This window comes from Syngnathus scovelli, chromosome 1, assembly GCF_024217435.2.
Source record: "Syngnathus scovelli strain Florida chromosome 1, RoL_Ssco_1.2, whole genome shotgun sequence".
Lineage (NCBI taxonomy): Eukaryota > Metazoa > Chordata > Actinopteri > Syngnathiformes > Syngnathidae > Syngnathus > Syngnathus scovelli.
In genome coordinates, this window is record NC_090847.1 from 12,306,904 (window position 1) to 12,331,393 (window position 24,490).

General features: G+C 42.5%; 2 protein-coding genes across 12 annotated transcripts in view; both read left to right on the top strand.

Annotated features, from left to right (window-relative positions):
- The window catches only part of LOC125988574 (protocadherin gamma-C5), a 239,431-nt gene that overhangs the window by 25,787 nt on the left and 189,154 nt on the right, over positions 1–24,490 (top strand). The window contains exon 1 of one of the 11 annotated variants that reach the window (XM_068650678.1): positions 287–2,791. The exons of 6 other annotated variants lie outside the window; for them this stretch is intronic. In XM_068650678.1, coding sequence (XP_068506779.1) covers positions 401–2,791 — 2,391 coding nt within the window. In that variant the 5' untranslated portion in view covers positions 287–400. Of the gene's footprint in view, positions 1–286; positions 2,792–12,847; positions 15,337–16,554; positions 19,235–20,709; positions 23,198–24,490 lie in introns of those variants that run through there. 4 more of the 11 variants (XM_068650677.1, XM_068650714.1, XM_068650673.1 and 1 more) reach the window with 4 other exon arrangements.
- On the top strand, positions 2,800–7,700 carry LOC125985842 (protocadherin beta-16-like). Its single transcript, XM_049749044.2, has one exon. It carries the CDS (start codon positions 4,797–4,799, stop codon positions 7,236–7,238), a length of 2,442 nt encoding a protein of 813 aa, XP_049605001.2. The 5' UTR covers positions 2,800–4,796; the 3' UTR covers positions 7,239–7,700.

The following is a 24,490-nucleotide window of genomic DNA, read 5'->3' on the forward strand; positions in this document are numbered from 1 at the left end:
ATGCTGATGGTATATTTTCATATTTTGTCACTGGGTTACATCTGCATTTGTGAATAGAAAAATCTGTAGACCAAACGGCCAGGTCTCCCCATCACCGGTGCTGTCCTTGGTGCTGATTTATGTTGCCGCCCTTAATTTACTAGCAATTACGGGGCTGATAGACAGTCATGAAAATGGCAATATTTAATTCTCTTCTCAGATTAGCGCGCAATATTCAAAGTAGACTCAAGATGTCGCTCTATACTCGTATATACTGTGTTGTGGATTTTTTTTTTCCTCCTCCACATGAAGCAGGCGTGATTCAACCAGACCAGCTATTGTTTAGCGATCTGCACTTCTTTTCAGACGTGTACATTTTCCCCCCGTCTTAACTCCTAATTTCTATAGTTACTTAGTGAAAATGGATCACCGAGCTCACCTGCTCCTTATCTTTTTTCACGGCTTTGTTTTTTGTGCTGACATCGCCATTGCAGAGCTCAGCTACTCTGTTCCGGAGGAGATGAGACCCGGATCCATTGTTGGGAATATTGCCAAAGACCTCGGACTAGAAGGACGGGCATTGATCTCTCGTAAGGCCCGGATTGACACTGTTGACGGTGATGTCCGTTACTGCGACTTAGACGTCAAAACGGGAAATTTTGTGATTCGGGAGAGGATCGACAGAGAGGAGCTGTGCGGAGAAACCTTGACATGTATGCTTAAATATGAATTGGTGTTAGAAAGCCCGTTGGAGCTGCATCGTATTACGGTACTCATTCTGGATGTAAATGACAATTCCCCCGTCTTTCCAAAGGATGAAATAAAGCTGGAAATAAGCGAATCCGCTGTCAAGGGAACTCGATATCGCGTGAATGAAGCAGATGACGCTGACATTGGGCAGAATTCTGTTAAACAATATTTCTTACAAAACAATGCACATTTCGTTTTATCGGTGCGAGAGAATTCAGATGGATCAAAAAATCTTGAATTGGTGTTAGACAAAGAGCTTGACCGTGAAACAGAACAAGCTTTAAGCCTGGTGCTTACTGCCAGTGATGGGGGCAAGCCGGAAAGATCAGGAACGGCCCAAGTGCATATCACGGTGCTTGATGCAAATGATAACGCCCCAGTGTTTGGTCATGATGTGTACAAGGCCAGCCTGCCAGAAAATGCAGAGCAGGAAACTATTGCTGTCACAGTGAGTGCAACGGACGCAGACGATGGCGTCAATGGTGAAATTACTTATGATTTTAGTCGCATTGCTGAAAAGGCTAGAAAAGTATTTTCGATCGATAGTAAAACTGGAGAGATTAAAGTCATTGGCTCTCTTGACTTTGAAAGTAATTCCAAGTATGAAATGCGGGTGGATGCTAAAGACGGTTATGGACTTTCATCACACTGTAAAGTAGTAATTGACGTCACTGATGTAAATGATAACACTCCCGTGATACAAGTAAAATCACTGTCTAATCCAGTGGCAGAGAACGTGTTACCTGGTACAGAGGTGGGCATTATTAACGTACAGGACAGAGACTCTGAGGAGAATGGGCAGGTGCGTTGCTCCATTCAACAAAATGTCCCCTTCAAGTTAGTTCCTTCTATTAAAAACTACTATTCTCTTTTGACCACTGGGCCTCTTGACCGTGAACAAGTGTCAGACTACAACATTACAATCAGCGCCACCGACGAGGGCTCTCCTCCTCTGTCCTCCTCCAAAAGCATCCACTTGTCCGTGGGAGACATCAACGACAACCCGCCCGTGTTTGAGGAACAGTCCTACAGCGCATATGTGAGTGAAAATAACAAAGCTGGCTCCACTTTATGCTCGGTCAGTGCTCTGGACCCTGACTGGAGACAGAACGGCACTGTTATTTATTCCCTCTTACCTACTGAGGTGAACGGTGCCCCGGTGTCCTCCTACGTGTCTGTCAATGGAGACACGGGGGCGATCCACGCCGTTAGGTCCTTTGACTACGAGCACCTGAGGAGTTTTCAAGTTCAGGTCATGGCCAGAGACAACGGTTCTCCTCCGCTGAGCAGCAACGTGAGTGTCAGCGTGTTCATCTGGGACGTAAATGACAACTCTCCTCAGATCCTGTACCCAGCCCCGGAGGGCAACTCCTTCATGACCGAGCTGGTCCCCAAAGCTGCACATGGAGGCTCTGTGGTGTCCAAAGTGATCGCGGTGGACGCCGACTCGGGCCAGAACGCCTGGCTGTCCTATCACATCCTGAAGTCCACAGATGTGGGACTTTTCACCATTGGTCTCCACAGCGGCGAGATCAGGACCCAGCGGGACATTTCCGAGTCTGACAGCATGAAGCAGAACCTGATTGTGGCCGTGAAAGATAACGGACAACCCCCTCTCTCGGCCACCTGCTCCATGTATTTGCTTATTTCGGACAACTTGGCCGAGGTGCCGGAGCTGAAGGACATATCCTACGACGAGAAGAACTCCAAGCTGACCTCTTATCTGATTATTGCGCTGGTGTCCGTGTCCACCTTTTTCCTGACCTTCATCATGGTGGTCCTGGCTGTGAGGTTTTGTCGCAGGAGAAAGCCCAGACTGTTGTTTGATGGAGCAGTTGCCATCCCCAGCGCGTATTTGCCACCTAATTACGCAGATGTGGACGGCACGGGAACTTTACGCAGCACCTACAACTATGATGCCTATTTGACAACGGGCTCCAGAACCAGCGACTTTAAGTTTGTGTCCTCTTACAATGACAACACGCTGCCTGCTGACCAGACTCTCAAGAAAAGTCCTAGTGACTTTGTTGACGAGCTTCATGATTCGTTTGACCCCCTGGAGGTAGGCAGCTTTTGATACATAAATACCCATAATAGCTTCTTCTATGCATTAAGAATATGTCACTGCCCAACAATTTTATTGCCCTGACAAGTGTTCTGATCATATTTCATGATCAAATTTGAACAATTAATTTTTCTTCTAGCACACATATTCAATCCAACTCATCTAAACTATCAATCCTAATTTCTGAAAGAACTGTCATCATCTTTTCATTGAGACTTAGTTGATTTCCAGTGGACCCCTTTGAGGAAAACCTAATTTCTCAATGTATGCTATGTGGATTTTAACATGGCTGACCAATGAAGTTGATTATCTGGCTAATCTTTGTCTTTGCAAGTGTTTTGAGTATTTTTATTTGATAGGTGTGTTAATGTTCACAGTATTATGTTTGGGTCTGGGTCAATGAATTGGTGACAAACACACGGTTAAGTTTCATTGTTGGGCAGTTCTCAAGGCTTTTAAACTACAGCTGCTTACAGCTTTAACGTAGCTGCTCCACTTATAATGTATCGCTCTAGTTGGGACACAGAATTTGTATCATCCAAGTAAAACTTGTATCGGTTCTCTGTATATTACTGCTTTTAAAAAAATTTGGGCCCTATTTTTGAGCCATGCAAAGCGCAGCATAACTACACATAGCACGGGCGACCAAATTCACAAACATGCCAAACTAAATTTACCCTGACACAAAAGTCATTTTTTCAAGGAATGCATACTGTAATACTGCATACAATTGTTTTGGTTAATGAGGCAAGAAAACTTCATACCACTTTATTAAAAGCGTTCAAGTGAACGTAAACACATTTGCAATGTGAATAAAAGACTATAATAAATATTTTAAATACAGGATTTAGGATGTGCGTTTGGATCTGTGCACCATCCTTTCTCTTTTCCGTGTTATCCCGTGCTGAGGTGTTTTTTTTTTCCCTCACCTCTAGATACTTGGCTTTCTCCTAGACATGCAGAACCTACATTCTTTAAAAATGGACCGGTGTGAATGTGTGCAGTGTTTGACAGTACTTCCTTTCTTTTAAAAAAAAAAAAATCCCTGTGATTGGCTGGTGACCTCACCTGTTTATTGTGTACCCTGCTTCTCTCGCAAAGTCAGTTGGAGTTGCAGTGTACTTGTAAGAATCTGCAGTATAGAAAATGGATGTTGGTGTTAGTGGGGAAGTGATGAATGATGTGGTGGTGCATTGCCTGACTTTGATGCAAGAAAAGTAGTTTCAGTTCTTACTCACTGCGAAATTAAGTGAGAATGGTTTTTATTCTCTTTCTGTGCCACGTGACTGGTTGACAACCACTCTCTGTCGTAGTCCGACTTTTATTGGCTAATAATACTAGACCTAATTGAGAAATTAATTGTTCTAAATAATATATACTTTGCAATTACATCGTCACAATTACTTACTTAGTTTAACTAAAAGACCTTTGGACTTTAAAGACTTTGTAAATCACAATATTTTTGCTTGAGAAGCTTCATATATTTACAACAATTTATGCTACGTTGGTAAATAAGGCCGGTTGGGAAAACCGCTGGCTCTCTCGCTGTCCATGGTTCTGAACTGACTCGAACTTTTTTTTTCTCCACTGACTCGTCAGCTTTTTCTTCGATTTAGGTTTTGTAATTTAGAAAATCGGTCATTACAATATTTTAGAAGTAGGCTATACTTGAAGTTGAATTTATTTGTAAAAATACAACTGCTTTTATTCACGGTGGTTGTCTTTTTTGTAAAAAAATAAATAAATAATCAAATGTGTTTTTACAGTATATGAAAAGCTTATCCTCGTTATGTTGAGAATGATTTGTAGGTGTTATGTCGATAAATGCACTCTAGAGGTCAGTATGTACTCATGAACAAAAGCAGCTCAGTTTCCCACCCATTCCGTCGACGCGCAAACCCGATTTTAGTTTTGTGGAGCTGTGGTCTAAATGTTGGACTGTAAAAGCTGTGGATTGACCAAAGGACAATCATATTGACGTTAGTGTCCATCTCCGGTCACAATGGAAGTGATTCTTACAAATATTTTCAGTGGAATGGAGAACAAAAGATGTGCGTCGTTTGGCTACGGCCTTGTTTTTCTTCTCTTTTTCTTCCGCACCGTCAATGGAGACGCGAGCTACTCTATCCCAGAAGAAATGAAACGTGGATCTGTAATCGGGAATATCGCCAAGGATATGGGACTTGATTTGGGCCAGTTGTCTGCTCGTAAAGCACGCATTGATCCAGAGGATAACAACGTCCAGCACTGTGGCGTCAACCTCAGCACGGGTGACTTGATTGTGCAGGAAAGGATCGACAGAGAGGGGCTTTGCGGTAAAAAGGCATCATGTGTTTTAAAACAGGAACTCGTACTGGAAAATCCATTAGAGTTACACCGAATTAATATTCGTGTTCTAGATATTAATGATAATTCACCACAGTTTAATGAAGAAACACTGAAATTAGAAATTCAGGAATCGGCAGTCAAAGGCACTCGTTTTCTACTTGGAGAAGCACATGATGGTGACATAGGAGAAAATACAGTTCAAAGCTACACTCTGCAGGACAATGATTATTTCAAATTAAATATAAAAACTAAAGCGGGTGGACGAAAATACTGCGAATTGGTTTTAGACAAAGAATTAGATAGAGAAGATGAAAAACACATGATGCTCTTGCTGACTGCATATGATGGCGGCTCCCCTCAGAGATCAGGTACAGTTCAAATACACGTCACTGTGCTGGACGCTAATGATAACGCCCCTGTGTTTAGCCAGACAGTGTATGAAGCCAGTCTGCCTGAAAACTCACCTCTTGATACATTGGTGATCACAGTGAGTGCAAGTGATAGAGATGAAGGAATAAATAGTGAAATCACATACGCATTTGACCATGCGTCTGATGACAAAAACAAAGTCTTTACTTTACACCCCAAAACTGGAGAAGTGAAAGTGTCTGGTGTTGTTGATTATGAGAAAGTCTCATCTTATGAAATGCAAATAAGTGCGAAAGATGGTCTTGGTTTAGTGTCTTATTCAACATTAATCATTGAACTTACTGATGTAAATGACAACGGCCCTGTAATTAATTTAAAGTCTTTGACTAATCCAATACCAGAGAATGTTTCGCCTGGTACAGAGATGGGCATCATAAATGTACAGGACAAAGACTCTGAGCAGAATGGACAGGTGCATTGCTCCATTCAACAAAACGTCCCCTTCAAGTTAGTTCCATCTATCAAAAACTATTATTCTCTGGTCACTACTGGACTTCTAGACCGTGAACTCGTGTCTGATTACAACATTACAATCAGCGCCACCGACGAGGGCTCTCCTCCTCTGTCCTCCTCGAAAAGCGTCCACTTGTCTGTGGGAGATATCAACGACAACCCGCCCGTATTTGAAGAACAGTCCTACAGTGCATACCTGAGTGAAAATAACAAAGCTGGCTCCACTTTATGCTCTGTCAGTGCTAAAGACCCTGACTGGAGACAGAATGGCACCGTCATTTATTCTCTCTTACCTGCTGAGGTGAACGGCGCCCCGGTGTCCTCCTACGTGTCTGTCAACGGAGACACGGGGGCGATCCACGCCGTCAGGTCCTTTGATTACGAACACCTGAGGAGTTTTCAAGTTCAGGTCATGGCCAGAGACAACGGTTCTCCTCCGCTGAGCAGCAACGTGAGTGTCAGCGTGTTCATCTGGGACGTAAATGACAACTCTCCTCAGATCCTGTACCCAGCCCCGGAGGGCAACTCCTTCATGACCGAGCTGGTCCCCAAAGCTGCACATGGAGGCTCTGTGGTGTCCAAAGTGATCGCGGTGGACGCCGACTCGGGCCAGAACGCCTGGCTGTCCTATCACATTCTGAAGTCCACAGATGCGGGACTTTTCACCATTGGTCTCCACAGCGGCGAGATCAGGACCCAGCGGGACATTTCCGAGTCTGACAGCATGAAGCAGAACCTGATTGTGGCCGTGAAAGATAACGGACAGCCCCCTCTCTCGGCCACCTGCTCCATGTATTTGCTTATTTCTGATAACTTGGCCGAGGTGCCGGAGCTGAAGGACATATCCTACGACGAGAAGAACTCCAAGCTGACCTCTTATCTGATCATCGCGCTGGTGTCCGTGTCCACCTTCTTCCTGACCTTCATCATGGTGGTCCTGGCTGTGAGGTTTTGTCGCAGAAGAAAGCCCAGACTGTTGTTTGATGGAGCAGTTGCCATCCCCAGCGCGTATCTGCCTCCTAATTACGCAGATGTGGACGGCACGGGAACTTTACGCAGCACCTACAACTATGACGCCTACTTGACAACAGGCTCCAGAACCAGTGACTTTAAGTTTGTGTCCTCTTACAATGACAATACGCTGCCTGCTGACCAGACTCTGAAGAAAAGTCCGTCTGACTTTGTTGATGAGCTTCATGATTCTTTCGACCCCTTGGAGGTATGCAGTCTTTAAGATTTTGGAGGAATTTCTTAATATTTATTGGTGCTCATTGTGAGAATCATAATTTCTTCATTATTGCTTTTTCACGAACGTGATTGTTTTCAATAATTTTCTCGACATACAGTATAGGTCAATGTTGTCAAACATTTCAATATAGCATTGAGTAAATGGTTTTGCGTTTTAAAAATAAACTTTTATAGTTTCCACCACGAAAATTAAATGTACAAAAACAAGCAAACGCCACATTGTTTGGCGAAATTTAAATTGGTCAAATTCACTCTAGGCATTCATTTATTGAAACATTTTTTGGGATCACTCTTTTGATTGTGTTCCTCTTCCCAACAGCCAGTAAGTTAGAACACATATTTTTGATGTTATTGATACGCAGAAAACATTACCATAAATTATTCTGTAACTAATGTCATTTAATGGATTAGCCCATTTGAGCCAACAATACTAAGGGATAGGGTTTCCCCCCCCCCCCAAAAAAATTTAATTTGAAGTTGTGATTTTATTTCGACTTGCTTTATAAGAGCTTGTAATTCATGAAGTAGTGTGCCGTGTTGCCCTGTGCTGGTCAAAGTATTCAGCGTAAATTTCACACACTATTTCATTCGGTTTTAATTTGTCAAGTGGCTCCATACAATAAAATCACTCGGATCTAGTTGCATTTTTTAAATTATATGTATACTCTACTTCAAAATGTGTCTGGATCCAAATGATTTTATTTCGTGCAACCACTAAAATTCTGCGAATTCAGCACACCATTTTTTTTCCAGGATAACTGTTAGTTTTTTCTTCCAAAAAATGGTATCCCATCACTCTTCTATATCCCATGACAATAAATAATTTCGTTGTATGGTTAACAAATGACGCTGTCGTTAGCTTGCGTCACTTCCCATGGGCGTTCTTTCCGAATCAACCTCGTTGCGTTTGCAATTACTAAATTATTCATTATTATTGTTATTATTAAAACAACTTTGATAATTTGCAATTGTAACAGTGGTGTCATAGAACAATTCATTGACCACAATTGTAGCTTGATGTCATAAAATAAGACAGAAACACAAACACATTGTGAAGTTTGTATTTTCGCTGGCAAAATAAAATTGCAACCATGTTTTTTCTATCTCCAACCTGTATATTAACCTGCTGCAGCAATCCCATACGTGCAAACAGGGAACTACAAAACTATCATAGTTTACTAACTTTGAAGTCTGATTTTCGGATAGGTGAGAATATCCCGGCATAAACTATTTGTAATATTCAAAACGTGCTCCTAGTGGCGCTGTCCACCAGCTAAATGAGATGTACGTTCATGGACATCAACATTTCCTCATATTTGACCACAATTTGGCGCATGCGTCAGGGGCGCACATTCACACATCCTCCGTGCGTTACCATTCGAGAACATATCATTTTCGTTGGATGTTTATTTTTTGAAGGCATTTTCGGCTCATTCAGCATCTTTTTTTTTTTTTTTTCTGGGAAAATGAAAAACAAGGGATGCGCATTGTTGGACGCGGTGGCTTTGTTGGGCTTTATTCTTTTTGCGCTACAAACTGTGCGCGGAGATGTGGCCTATTCAATTCCAGAGGAAATGAAGCGCGGATCTGTTGTTGGAAATATAGCAAAAGATATCGGAATAGAGGTGGGCAAACTGTCTGTTCGACGGGCTCGGATTGATGGGGACGGCAACAGCAAACGGTATTTTGAGATGAATTTGAACACTGGAGAGCTTCTTGTTGCAGACAGGATTGACCGAGAGGGGCTTTGTGCCAAGAAGCCGTCTTGTATCTTGAAACAGGAGCTTGTTTTAGAAGAGCCTTTAGAATTGCATCGGATCAATATTCATATTCATGACATTAATGACAATTCACCGCAGTTCAAAAAGAATGCAATTAAATTGGAGATCAGTGAATCTGCTGTTAAAGGGAATCGCTATCGTTTAGATGAGGCCCACGACGCAGATGTGGGGCAGAACGCTATACAGAGCTATGCAATCGAAACAAATCAACACTTTAAATTAAATGTTGTTGCAAAGAGCGCTGGTGGGAAGTATGGGGAGTTAGTAATTGAAAAGGAGCTCGACAGAGAGCAAGAACAGGAGCTCACGAGTGTTCTTATTGCAACAGACGGTGGTACACCTCAGAGATCAGGGACAGTAGTTGTACATGTCACTGTGCTGGATGCAAATGATAACGCCCCAGTGTTCAGCCAGGCTGTTTATAAAGCAAGTCTGCCTGAAAACTCTCCTCCTAGCACAATAGTGATTAATGTCAGTGCCACAGATGCTGATGAAGGAATCAATAGCGAGGTAACATATGAGTTTGATCACATCTCTGATGAAATGAATAGTGTGTTTGCTCTTGACAAAGAAACTGGTGCAGTCAGCGTGAGTGGATCCATAGATTATGAGGAGATACCATTGTATGAAATGCAAATTACAGCTAAAGATGGCCTAGGGTTGGTGGCATCTTGTACATTAATAATTGACGTCATTGATGTCAATGACAATGCCCCGTTAATGTTTGTTAAATCGTTGAAAAATCCCATTCCGGAAAATACCCCGAGTGGTACAGAGGTGGGCATTATTAACGTACAGGACAGAGACTCTGAGGAAAATGGACAGGTGCGTTGCTCCATTCAACAAAACGTCCCCTTCAAGTTAGTTCCTTCTATCAAAAACTATTATTCTCTGGTCACTACTGGACTTCTGGACCGTGAACTAGTGTCAGACTACAACATTACAATCAGTGCCACCGACGAGGGCTCTCCTCCTCTGTTCTCCTCAAAAAGCATCCACTTGTCTGTCGGAGACATCAACGACAACCCGCCCGTGTTTGAGGAACAGTCCTACAGCGCATATGTGATTGAAAATAACAAGGCTGGCTCCACTTTATGCTCTGTCAGTGCTCGAGACCCCGACTGGAGACAGAACGGCACCGTCATTTATTCCCTCTTACCTGCTGAGGTGAACGGCGCCCCGGTGTCCTCCTACGTGTCTGTCAATGGAGACACGGGGGCAATCCACGCCGTCAGGACCTTTGATTATGAACACTTGAGGAGTTTCCAAGTCCTCGTGATGGCCAGAGACAACGGCTCTCCTCCGCTGAGTAGCAACGTGAGCGTCAGCGTGTTCATCTGGGACGTAAATGACAACTCTCCTCAGATCCTGTACCCCGCCCCGGAGGGCAACTCCTTCATGACCGAGCTGGTCCCCAAAGCGGCACACGGAGGCTCTGTGGTGTCCAAAGTGATCGCGGTGGATGCCGACTCGGGACAGAATGCCTGGCTGTCCTATCACATTCTCAAGTCCACAGATGCGGGACTTTTCACGATCGGTCTCCACAGCGGAGAGATCAGGACCCAGCGGGACATTTTGGAGTCCGACAGCATGAAACAGAATCTGATTGTGGCTGTCAAAGATAACGGACAGCCCCCTCTCTCTGCCACCTGCTCCATGTATTTGCTTGTTTCGGATAACTTGGCCGAGGTGCCTGAGCTGAAGGACATATCCTACGACGAGAAGAACTCCAAGCTGACCTCTTATCTGATCATCGCGCTGGTGTCCGTGTCCACCTTCTTCCTGACCTTTATCATGGTGGTCCTGGCTGTGAGGTTTTGTCGCAGGAGAAAGCCCAGACTGTTGTTTGATGGAGCAGTTGCCATCCCCAGTGCGTATCTGCCTCCTAATTATGCAGATGTAGACGGCACGGGAACTTTACGCAGCACCTACAACTATGACGCCTACTTGACAACGGGCTCCAGAACCAGTGACTTTAAGTTTGTGTCTTCCTACAACGATAACACGCTTCCTGCTGACCAGACTCTGAAGAAAAGTCCGTCTGACTTTGTTGATGAGCTTCACGATTCATTTGACCCTCTGGAGGTAGGACCGCTATGCCATATATGAATGCCGTTATTTTGTTTTTGCTCACAGTCACGGAAAATAATATTTGACCACCTTTGTTTTTGAGGTTCCTTGAAGATTTTAAATGCTTGGTACGAGAAAATCTTTCCTTTGTACAAATGGTATAATGATAACAAAGATAGCTCATAAGTATTTAATATCCAGCCATTTTCCATGGAATGACCAACATACTAACTGCAATGCTTTCGTCAATAGCTGTGGCATTGTACTGCCAAGATTATTTTAGTCAATTTTTCTTTTCTACCAGTCATGTGATACGCCTCTGGTCGCACCTGGCATTAAAATGAACAAGTAAGAAAAAAAAACGATATGGTATTTTTTTTCTCCCTTGATTCCATGACGGCACGGTAGCCACTCACTGCTTTACTCTAGGAGACAAATATTGATGACCTTTGTTGTTGAGTGTGTCAATGAGTTTGGAATTTTATTGCTTCCTTAGGTTTGCATTTTGATGTAAGAGTTTTCAAGCTTCTGTTGTTTTCAAAGGTGTGTGTAAACCAATTTTGAGGTGGTAAACATACTTTGGTTGTTTTTTGGTGATGAAGGTCAATGCAGATGTTTCTACATCACTAAACTGTCTGCTACATTGAATACTCAGTTCTGTGACCTGCACCTGCAGCCTTTCTATAAACCTAAACAGAAAGTATGGTTCAAAACAAAATGGATACTTGGGTGAATGGATGGAAAAAAGTTGGCATATGTAGCTTGACTATCTTACATCTTCCGAATCAGACCAGTAACATTGTAGATGTAGTTATTTTTAACATTTACTTAAAATTATTTCTGACATGATCTCTCACGGGGAAAGTGGGCCACTGGTTTACAGCTTAGTTGTCTGTATATTTACATACTTATAGAAGAATCACAACCAACCTCTGACTTTGGTGCTGAATTATGCAGCTTTCATGGAATGGTGTTGAAAGAAATGTTTTCCAGTTTTCTTGTTTTTGTCATTATTTTTCAATTATGTAACAAAGGCACATTATGTATCGAACAACAACAACATCTTGAGAACGCTAATCCCTATATCACTTTGAGAGGACAACAAATTTGTTGACTCTCCCTATATTTAGATACATTTTTTTAAATGTAAATACCAAGTGTTAAATTCCAGGGCAACAGATGGAGTAAAATAACATGGCAACAGTGGAGTGATATTTCTTTCTATTTCTTGCTCTGGCAAAACACGTTTTATTTAACCAAAGAGGTTCAGACTAAGAAATGATTAACCCTCATTGTAAAATAATCCCTCCTTTTTTTTAGTCTGAATGGTTAAAACGTTTTTTCCATTTATTGTAAAAACTCTTCAAGTTCAATCATAATGTTTCTTTCTTTATATGTACTTATTTGAATGACAAACATACATTATTTTTATGTTATATTTTTAAAGTTATTCTATTTTGAGTGGATTTATGTTGCATTCTTCGTCTACTGTTTTGAATGATGGATTTATATTGGATCCCATTTTTGACTACGGATTGTGTAGTGACAGAAACGCTAAGCACTGCAAGCATTTATTAGAAGTGATCATGTCCACTTGAAGTAAATAAAATCGCAAGTATAAAAATTACGGTAATGTGCAATACAATCGCAGTATTTTAATTGGACACTTGGTGTCACCATAGACCAGCAGAGGATTTATAACGTTAAATGGATATTAGACGTCACACATTAAAACGTATCCAGTGTTGTTCATCGCGTTAAGAACAGAAGACAAAGGGCAAAAAAGAGCCTGATCGAATGAGATTCTGATTCTTTTGCAGTATTTTGTGTTTTTATGAGAGAATGGCGCATTTATGGCACATCCGATGCTGGAGCTTCGCATTTTTCTTTGTTCTGGTCGGATATGCGCATGGAGATCTCGGCTATTCTGTTCAAGAGGAGCTAAAACGCGGATCTGTTATTGGAAATATTGCCAAAGATCTCGGATTGGAGGTGGGGAAACTGTCTGCTCGCAAAGCTCGTGTGGAAATGGAAAATAACAACAAGCAGTATTGCGGAATAAACCCCCGTACGGGGGATTTGATGGTTACTGACAGAATTGACCGCGAGGAGCACTGCGGGGAGAAACCTTCGTGTGTTCTCAAATTTGACCTGCTGCTAGAGAATCCTTTGGAATTGCACCGATTGTCTTTACAAATTCAAGATGTGAATGATAATGCACCCGTTTTCCCCAAAGATATTATAAAGCTGGAAATCAGTGAGTCCGCTGTCAAAGGAGCCAAATATCGCATTAATGCAGCGCAAGATCCTGATATAGGTCAAAATTCTGTTCAAAACTACAATTTGCAACAAAATGCCAATTTTGTGTTTCACATACAGACGACAACTGATGGTAGCAAAGATGGTGAGCTCGTTTTAGACAAGGAATTGGACAGAGAAGCTGAGCAGGAAATTAAATTGCTGCTTACAGCAATGGATGGTGGCTCTCCTCAAAGATCTGGCACTGTAGTCATTCATGTGATTGTACTTGATGCAAACGACAACGCCCCAGTTTTTAGTCAGGCTGTTTATACAACCTCAGTGAGGGAAGACGCAGCCCCCAAAACCCCAGTCATCACCGTGAGTGCATTGGATGCGGATGAAGGAATAAATGGAGAAGTTGCATATGAGTTCAGCCGACTTTCCAATAAAGCTAAAAACATGTTCTCCCTTAATCAGAAAACTGGAGAAATTGTTGTGGTTGGTGAAATAGATTATGAAGATGGTGCTAAACATGAAGTTTTTGTTGAAGCCAAAGATGGTTATGGACTTTCCAATAAGGCAAAACTAATTATTCATGTTATTGATGTAAATGACAATGCCCCTGTGATCAATTTAAAGTCATTATCCAACCCAGTATCAGAGAATGTGTCACCTGGTACAGAAGTGGGCATCATTAATGTACAGGACAGAGACTCTGAGGAGAATGGACAGGTGCGCTGCTCCATTCAACAAAACGTCCCCTTCAAGTTAGTTCCTTCAATCAAAAACTATTATTCTCTGGTGACGACTGGACCACTCGACCGTGAACTTGTGTCAGACTACAACATTACAATCAGCGCCACTGACGAGGGCTCTCCTTCTCTTTCCTCCTCGAAAAGCGTCCACTTGTCTGTGGGAGACATCAACGACAACCCGCCAGTGTTTCAGGAACAGTCCTACAGTGCATACCTGAGTGAAAATAACAAAGCTGGCTCCACTTTATGCTCTGTCAGTGCTCAAGACCCCGACTGGAGACAGAATGGCACCGTCATTTATTCCCTCTTACCTGCTGAGGTGAACGGCGCCCCGGTGTCCTCCTACGTGTCTGTCAACGGAGACACGGGGGCGATCCACGCCGTCAGGTCCTTTGATTACGAACACCTGAGGAGTTTTCAAGTTCAGGTCATGGCCAGAGACAACGGTTCTCCTCCGCTGAGCAGCAACGTGAGTGTCAGCGTGTTCATCTGGGACGTAAATGACAACTCTCCTCAGATCCTGTACCCAGCCCCGGAGGGCAACTCCTTCATGACCGAGCTGGTCCCCAAAGCTGCACATGGAGGCTCTGTGGTGTCCAAAGTGATCGCGGTGGACGCCGACTCGGGCCAGAACGCCTGGCTGTCCTATCACATCCTGAAGTCCACAGATGTGGGACTTTTCACCATTAGTCTCCACAGCGGCGAGATCAGGACCCAGCGGGACATTTCCGAGTCTGACAGCATGAAGCAGAACCTGATTGTGGCCGTGAAAGATAACGGACAACCCCCTCTCTCGGCCACCTGCTCCATGTATTTGCTTATTTCGGATAACTTGGCCGAGGTGCCGGAGCTGAAGGACATATCCTACGACGAGAAGAACTCCAAGCTGACCTCTTATCTGATCATCGCGCTGGTGTCCGTGTCCACCTTCTTCCTGACCTTCATCATGGTGGTCCTGGCTGTGAGGTTTTGTCGCAGAAGAAAGCCCAGACTGTTGTTTGATGGAGCAGTTGCCATCCCCAGCGCGTATCTGCCTCCTAATTACGCAGATGTGGACGGCACGGGAACTTTACGCAGCACCTACAACTATGACGCCTACTTGACAACAGGCTCCAGAACCAGTGACTTTAAGTTTGTGTCCTCTTACAATGACAACACGCTGCCTGCTGACCAGACTCTGAAGAAAAGTCCGTCTGACTTTGTTGATGAGCTTCATGATTCTTTCGACCCCTTGGAGGTATGCACTCTTTAAGATTTTGGAGGAATTTCTTAATATTTATTGGTGCTCATTGTGAGAATCATAATTTCTTCATTATTGCTTTTTCACGAATGTGATTGTTTTCAATAAGTTTCTCGACATACAGTATAGGTCAATGTTGTCAAACATTTCAATATAGCATTGAGTAAATGGTTTTGCGTTTTAAAAATAAACTTTTATAGTTTCCACCACGAAAATTAAATGTACAAAAACAAGCAAACTCCACATTGTTTGGCGAAATTTAAATTGGTCAAATTCACTCTAGGCATTCATTTATTGAAACATTTTTTGGGATCACTCTTTTGATTGTGTTCCTCTTCCCAACAGCCAGTAAGTTAGAACACATATTTTTGATGTTATTGATACGCAGAAAACATTACCATAAATTATTCTGTAACTAATGTCATTTAATGGATTAGCCCATTTGAGCCAACAATACTAAGGGATAGGGTTCCCCCCCCCCCCCAAATATAATTTGAAGTTGTGATTTTATTTCGACTTGCTTTATAAGAGCTTGTAATTCATGAAGTAGTGTGCCGTGTTGCCCTGTGCTGGTCAAAGTATTCAGCGTAAATTTCACACACTATTTCATTCGGTTTTAATTTGTCAAGTGGCTCCATACAATAAAATCACTCGGATCTAGTTGCATTTTTTAAATTATATGTATACTCTACTTCAAAATGTGTCTGGATCCAAATGATTTTATTTCGTGCAACCACTTGATGAAATAAAATTCTGCGAATTCAGCACACCATTTTTTTTCCAGGATAACTGTTAGTTTTTTCTTCCAAAAAATGGTATCCCATCACTCTTCTATATCCCATGACAATAAATAATTTCGTTGTATGGTTAACAAATGACGCTGTTGTTAGCTTGCGTCACTTCCCATGGGCGTTCTTTCCGAATCAACCTCGTTGCGTTTGCAATTACTAAATTATTCATTATTATTGTTATTATTAAAACAACTTTGATAATTTGCAATTGTAACAGTGGTGTCATAGAACAATTCATTGACCACAATTGTAGCTTGATGTCATAAAATAAGACAGAAACACAAACACATTGTGAAGTTTGTATTTTCGCTGGCAAAAGAAAATTGCAACCATGTTTTTTCTATCTCCAACCTGTATATTAACCTGCTGCAGCAATCCCATACGTGCAAACAGGGAACTACAAAACTATCATAGTTTACTAACTTTGAAGTCTGATTTTCGGATAGGTGAGAATATCCCGGCATAAACTATTTGTAATATTCAAAACGTGCTCCTAGTGGCGCTGTCCACCAGCTAAATGAGATGTACGTTCATGGACATCAACATTTCCTCATATTTGACCACAATTTGGCATACGCGTCAGAGGCGCACATTCACGCATCCTCCGTGCGTTACCATTCGAGAACATATCATTTTCGTTGGATGTTTATTTTTTGAAGGCATTTTCGGCTCATTCAGCATCTTTTTTTTTTTTTTCTGGGAAAATGAAAAACAAGGGATGCGCATTGTTGGACGCGGTGGCTTTGTTGGGCTTTTTTCTTTTTGCGCTACAAACTGTGCGCGGAGATGTGGCCTATTCAATTCCAGAGGAAATGAAGCGCGGATCTGTTGTTGGAAATATAGCAAAAGATATCGGAATAGAGGTGGGAAAACTGTCTGTTCGACGGGCTCGGATTGATGGGGACGGCAACAGCAAACGGTATTTTGAGATGAATTTGAACACTGGAGAGCTTCTTGTTGCAGACAGGATTGACCGAGAGGGGCTTTGTGCCAAGAAGCCGTCTTGTATCTTGAAACAGGAGCTTGTTTTAGAAGAGCCTTTAGAATTGCATCGGATCAATATTCACGTTCACGACATTAATGACAATTCACCGCAGTTCAAAAAGAATGCAATTAAATTGGAGATACGTGAATCTGCTGTTAAAGGGAGTCACTATCGTTTAGATGAGGCCCACGACGCAGATGTGGGGCAGAATGCTATACAGAGCTATGCAATCGAAACAAATCAACACTTTAAATTAGATGTTGTTGCAAAGAGTGCTGGAGGGAAGTATGGAGAGTTAGTAATTGAAAAGGAGCTCGACAGAGAGCAAGAACAGGAGCTCACGATTGTGCTTATTGCAACAGACGGTGGCACACCTCAGAGATCAGGGACAGTAGTTGTACATGTCACTGTGCTGGATGCAAATGATAACGCCCCAGTGTTCAGCCAGGCTGTTTATAAAGCAAGTCTGCCTGAAAACTCTCCTCCTAGCACAATAGTGATTAATGTCAGTGCCACTGATGCTGATGAAGGAATCAATAGTGAGGTAACATATGAGTTTGATCACATCTCTGATGAAACTAATAGTGTGTTTGATCTTGACAAAGAAACTGGTGCAGTGAGTGTGAGTGGGTCCATAGATTATGAGGACGTACCATTGTATGAAATGCAAGTTACAGCCAAGGATGGGCTCGGGTTGGTGTCATCTTGTACATTAATAATTGACGTCATTGATGTCAATGACAACGCCCCGTTAATGTTTGTTAAATCGTTGAAAAATCCCATTCCGGAAAATACCCCGACTGGTACAGAGGTGGGCATTATTAACGTACAAGACAGAGACTCTGAGGAAAATGGGCAGGTGCGTTGCTCCATTCAACAAAACGTCCCCTTCAAGTTAGTTCCTTCTATCAAAAACTATTATTCTCTGGTCACTACTGGACTTCTGGACCGTGAACTAGTGTCAGACTACAATATTACAATCAGCGCCACCGACGAGGGCTCTCCTCCTCTGTTCGCCTCAAAAAGAATCCACTTGTCTGTGGGAGACATCAACGATAACCCACCCGCGTTTGAGGAAAAGTCCTACAGCGCATATGTGAGTGAAAATAACAAGGCTGGCTCCACTTTATGCTCTGTCAGTGCTCAAGACCCTGACTGGAGACAGAATGGCACCGTCATTTATTCTCTCTTACCTGCTGAGGTGAACGGCGCCCCGGTGTCCTCCTACGTGTCTGTCAACGGAGACACGGGGGCAATCCACGCCGTCAGGTCCTTTGATTACGAACACCTTAGGAGTTTTCAAGTCCACGTGATGGCCAGAGACAATGGTTCTCCTCCGCTGAGCAGCAACGTGAGCGTCAGCGTGTTCATCTGGGATGTGAATGACAACTCTCCTCAGATCCTGTACCCCGCCCCGGAGGTCAACTCCTTCATGACCGAGCTGGTCCCCAAAGCTGCACACGGAGGCTCTGTGGTGTCCAAAGTGATCGCGGTGGATGCCGACTCGGGACAGAACGCCTGGCTGTCCTATCAAATCCTCAAGTCCACAGATGCGGGACTTTTCACCATCGGTCTCCACAGTGGAGAGATCAGGACCCAGCGGGACATTTTGGAGTCCGACAGCATGAAGCAGAACCTGATTGTGGCCGTCAAAGATAACGGACAGCCCCCTCTCTCGGCCACCTGCTCCATGTATTTGCTTATTTCGGATAACTTGGCCGAAGTGCCGGAGCTAAAGGACATTTCTTACGATGAGAAGAACTCCAAGCTGACCTCTTATCTGATCATCGCGTTGGTGTCCGTGTCCACCTTCTTCCTGACCTTCATTATGGTGGTCCTGGCTGTGAGGTTTTGTCGCAGGAGAAAGCCCAGACTGTTGTTTGATGGAGCAGTTGCCATCCCCAGCGCGTATCTGCCTCCTAATTACGCAGATGTGGACGGCACGGGAACTTTACGTAGCACCTACAACTATGACGCCTACTTGACAACAGGCTCCAGAACCAGTGACTTTAAGTTTGTGTCTTCCTACAACGACAACACGCTGCCTGCTGACCAGACTCTGAAGAAAAGTCCATCTGACTTTGTTGATGAGCTTCACGATTCATTTGACCCTCTGGAGGTAGGACCGCTATGCCATATATGAATGTTGTTATTTTGTTTTTGCTCACAGTCATGGAAAATAATATTTGATCACCCTTGTTTTTGAGGTTCCTTGAAGATTTTAAATGCCTGGTACGAGAAAATCTTTCCTTTGAACAAATGGTATAATGACAACAAAGATAGCTCATAAGAATTTAATATCCAGCCATTTTCCATGGAATGACCAACATACTAACTGCAATGCTTACGTCAATATCTGTGGCATTGTATTCCATGACAGCACGGTAGCCACTCACTGCTTTACTCTAGAAGACAAATATTGATGACCTTTGTTGTTGAGTCTGTCAACAGTTTGGAATTTTATTGCTTCCTTAGGTTTGCATTTTGATGTAAGAGTTTTCAAGGTTCTGTTGTTTTCAAAGGTGTGTGTAAACCAATTTTGAGGTGGTAAACATACTTTGTTTTTTTTTTTTGGTGATGAAGGTCAATGCAGATGTTTCTACATCAGTAAACTGTCTGCTGCATTGAATACTCAGTTCTGTGACCTGCGCTGCAGCCTTTGTATAAACCTAAACATGGTATGGTTCAAAACAAAATGGATACTTGGGTGAATGGATGGAACCAAGTTGGCATATGTAGCTTGACTATCTTACATCTTCCGAATCAGACCAACATCATTGTAGATGTAGTTATTTTTAACATTTACTTAAAATTGTTTCTGACATGATCTCTCATGGGAAAAGTGGGCCGCTAGTTTACAGTTTAGTTGTCTGTATATTTACATATTTATAGAAGAAGCTTCTAATTCACACATCTAACCACTGACTTTGGTGCTGAATTTTGCAGCGTTCAAAAATTTGTTGACTCTCCCTTTGTTTAGATACTTTTTTTATGTAAATACCAAGTGTTAAATTTCAGGGCAACAGATGTTGTAAAACAACACGGCAACAGTGGAGTGATATTTCTTTCTATTTCTTGCTCTGGCAAAACACGTTTTATTTAACCAAAGAGGTTCAGACTAAGAAATGATTAACCCTCATTGTAAAATAATCCCTCCTTTTTTTTAGGCTGAATGGTTAAAACGTTTTTTCCATTTATTGTAAAAACTCTTCAAGTTCAATCATAATGTTTCCTTCTTTATATGTACTTATTTGAATGACAAACATACATTATTTTTATGTTATATTTTTAAAGTTATTCTATTTTGAGTGGATTTATGCTGCATTCTTCGTCTACTGTTTTGAATGATGGACTTATATTGGATCCCATTCTTGACTACGGATTGTGTAGTGACAGAAACGCTAAGCACTGCAAGCATTTATTAGAAGTGATCATGTCCACTTGAAGTAAATAAAATCGCAAGTATAAAAATTACGGTAATGTGCAATACAATCGCAGTATTTTAATTGGACACTTGGTGTCACCATAGACCAGCAGAGGATTTATAACGTTAGGTGGATATTACACGTCACACATTAAAACGTATCCAGTGTGGTTCATCGTGTTAAGAACAGAAGACAAAGGGCAAAAAGAGCCTGATTGAATGAGATTCTGATTCTTTTGCAGTATTTTGAGTTTTTATAAGAGAATGGCGCGTTTATGGCACATCCTCCGATGCTGGAGCTTCGCATTTTTCTTTGTTCTGGTCGGATATGCGCATGGAGATCTCAGCTATTCTGTTCAAGAGGAGCTAAAACGCGGATCTGTTATTGGAAATATTGCCAAAGATCTCGGATTGGAGGTGGGGAAACTGTCTGCTCGCAAAGCTCGTGTGGAAATGGAAAATAACAACAAGCAGTATTGCGGAATAAACCCCCGTACGGGGGATTTGATGGTTACTGACAGAATTGACCGCGAGGAGCACTGCGGGGAGAAGCCTTCGTGTGTTCTCAAATTTGACCTGCTGCTGGAGAATCCTTTGGAATTGCACCGATTGTCTTTACAAATTCAAGATGTGAATGATAATGCACCCGTTTTCCCCAAAGATATTATAAAGCTGGAAATACGTGAGTCAGCTGACAAAGGAGCTAAATATCGCATTAATGCAGCGCAAGATCCTGATATAGGTCAAAATTCTGTTCAAAGTTATCTTTTGCAACAAAATGCGAATTTTGTGTTTCGCATACAGACGACAACTGATGGTAGTAAAGATGGTGAGCTCGTTTTAGACAAGGAATTGGACAGAGAAGCTGAGCAGGAAATTAAATTGCTGCTTACAGCAATGGATGGTGGCTCTCCTCAAAGATCTGGCACTGTAGTCATTCATGTGATTGTACTTGATGCAAACGACAACGCCCCAGTTTTTAGTCAGGCTGTTTATACAACCTCAGTGAGGGAAGACGCAGCCCCCAAAACCCCAGTCATCACCGTGAGTGCATTGGATGCGGATGAAGGAATAAATGGAGAAGTTGCATATGAGTTCAGCCGACTTTCCAATAAAGCTAAAAACATGTTCTCCCTTAATCAGAAAACCGGGGAAATTGTTGTGGTTGGTGAAATAGATTATGAAGATGGTGCTAAACATGAAGTTTTTGTTGAAGCCAAAGATGGTTATGGACTTTCCAATAAGGCAAAACTAATTATTCATGTTATTGATGTAAATGACAATGCCCCTGTGATCAATTTAAAGTCATTATCCAACCCAGTATCAGAGAATGTGTCACCTGGTACTGAGGTGGGCATCATTAATGTGCAGGACAGAGACTCTGAGGAGAATGGGCAAGTTCGCTGCTCCATTCAACAAAACGTCCCCTTCAAGTTAGTTCCTTCTATCAAAAACTATTATTCTCTGGTGACGACTGGGCCTCTTGACCGCGAGCTAGTGTCAGACTTTAACATAACAATCAGCGCCACTGACGAGGGTTCACCTCCTTTGTCCTCCTCAAAAAGCATCCACTTGTCTGTGGGAGACATCAACGACAACCCACCCGTGTTTGAGGAACAGTCCTACAGCGCATACGTGAGTGAAAATAACAAAGCTGGCTCCACTTTATGCTCTGTCAGTGCTCAAGACCCCGACTGGAGACAGAACGGCACTGTCCTTTATTCTCTCTTACCTGCTGAGGTGAACGGTGCCCCGGTGTCCTCCTACGTGTCTGTCAATGGAGACACGGGGGCGATCCACGCCGTCAGGTCCTTTGATTACGAACACCTGAGGAGTTTCCAAGTCCACGTCATGGCCAGAGACAATGGTTCTCCTCCGCTGAGCAGCAACGTGAGCGTCAGTGTGTTCATCTGGGACATGAATGACAACTCTCCTCAGATTCTATACCCTGCCCCGGAGGGCAACTCCTTCATGACCGAGCTGATCCCCAAAGCTGCACACGGAGGCTCTGTGGTGTCCAAAGTGATTGCGGTGGACGCTGACTCCGGCCAGAACGCCTGGCTGTCTTATCACATTCTCAAGTCCACAGATGTGGGACTTTTCACGATCGGTCTCCACAGCGGAGAGATCAGGACCCAGCGGGACATTTCCGAGTCCGACAGCATGAAGCAGAACCTGATTGTGGCCGTCAGAGATAACGGACAGCCCTCTCTCTCGGCCACGTGCCCCATGTATTTGCTCATCTCGGATAACCTGGCCGAGGTGCCGGAGCTGAAGGACATTTCCTACGATGAGAATAACTCCAAGCTGACCTCTTATCTGATCATTGCGCTGGTGTCCGTGTCCACCTTTTTCCTGACCTTCATCATGGTGGTCCTGGCTGTGAGGTTTTGTCGCAGGAGAAAGCCCAGAATGTTATTTGATGGAGCAGTTGCCATCCCCAGTGCGTATCTGCCTCCTAATTACGCAGATGTGGACGGCACAGGAACTTTACGCAGCACGTACAACTATGACGCCTACTTGACAACAGGCTCCAGAACCAGTGACTTTAAGTTTGTGTCTTCCTACAATGACATCACGCTACCTGCTGACCAGACGCTGAAGAAAAGTCCAAGTGACTTTGTTGATGAGCTTCACGATTCGTTTGACCCCTTGGAGGTAGGACCGCTATGCTAGATTTGAAAGCAGTTATTTTGTTTGTTAGACACAGAATATGTCAACATTTTCTATAGGCTTTCAAAAACTTGATAAGTTATCTTTTGCCTCATCTTCACATTTCCATTCTACTCAACTTTATTAACGGAGGAAGCTGTTGTTGACCTCTGTCCTTTGTTTCTGTCAACACTTGGTAATTTTCTTGCTTATGCTTGTGTCTTAATGACAAGAATTATCGGGGATTTGTTTTTCATCGATGCTTCTTTATTGCCTTCAACCTGTCGTTAGGTCTTGGCAGTTGGTTTTTGATGGTTTTGGTGAGGAGATCAATATACAGTTGATGTTTGTCAAATTATTTTAATTTACTTGCTTTTGCTGATATGGGTTGCAGTCTTCTCATGAACCCAAGTAGAAAGTGTGGTATACAAATGGATTGATGAATGAGTGGTTGGACAATTTCAGCTTGATTGGTTAACAACTGGGATCATTTTGCCTCAATTGCATCTGTAGAGAGAAGCTAACAATGCAGATTTAGTTATTTTCCCAGATATTTGCTCAAGTTGTTTCTTCTATTGTCCCTGATAGAGAAACCTGGACAACTAGTCTTGTCATTTTCTGGAGGAGTACATAAAATAGCTTGCAGTAGTCACAACTCTGTCCTTGGTGCTGAAAATTGCTATGGTTCTTTAGATGTATTTTTACTGTCTACTCATTTGATCTTGCTTTCCTTTTTTGTGACTTTTAAACATGTTTATCTAGTTGGTTATATAAAACCGTAACATTTTTATTTTAAATAGACAACCTACAAACATTAATTCCAATGTCATTTTGAGGAGAAAGCAGATCTTTTGACACGCCTTTTTTTTAGATTGAAGTGCAAAGCGCTTAGTTTCAGTTGGCTAGGGATTGAGTAAAATGGTACCTTGCGACAGCGGCTTGGCTGTTTTTTTCTCAGGCAATTTAAATATTAATATAGCCAATAAAGAGTTCCACACAAAGAAATTATTACCCCTTGCAGAAAAAAAAACGTTTTTGTCACATCACTTTACTCTATAACAAATATTTATTTTTTTTGAATTATTGTAAAAAAAATATGTTTGTCCACACTGTCATCTAATACAAACTTTTAGAACAAACTAATGGGAATTCGGGGAATTTTTATTGTTATTTTGAAATCATAAAATAATGCGCTCACTTTGGGAACGCTGTATTATGATTATATTATTATTTATTTAGTTATTTAAATAAAGTGTTCTCTTTCGAGGGATTTGATGGAACTATTTTGGCGTTTTGGTC

What these genes read in the sequence shown, in the direction of transcription:
- LOC125985842 (XM_049749044.2), top strand. Translation starts at nt 4,797, where the DNA reads ATGGAAGTGATTCTTACAAATATTTTCAGTGGAATGGAGAACAAAAGA.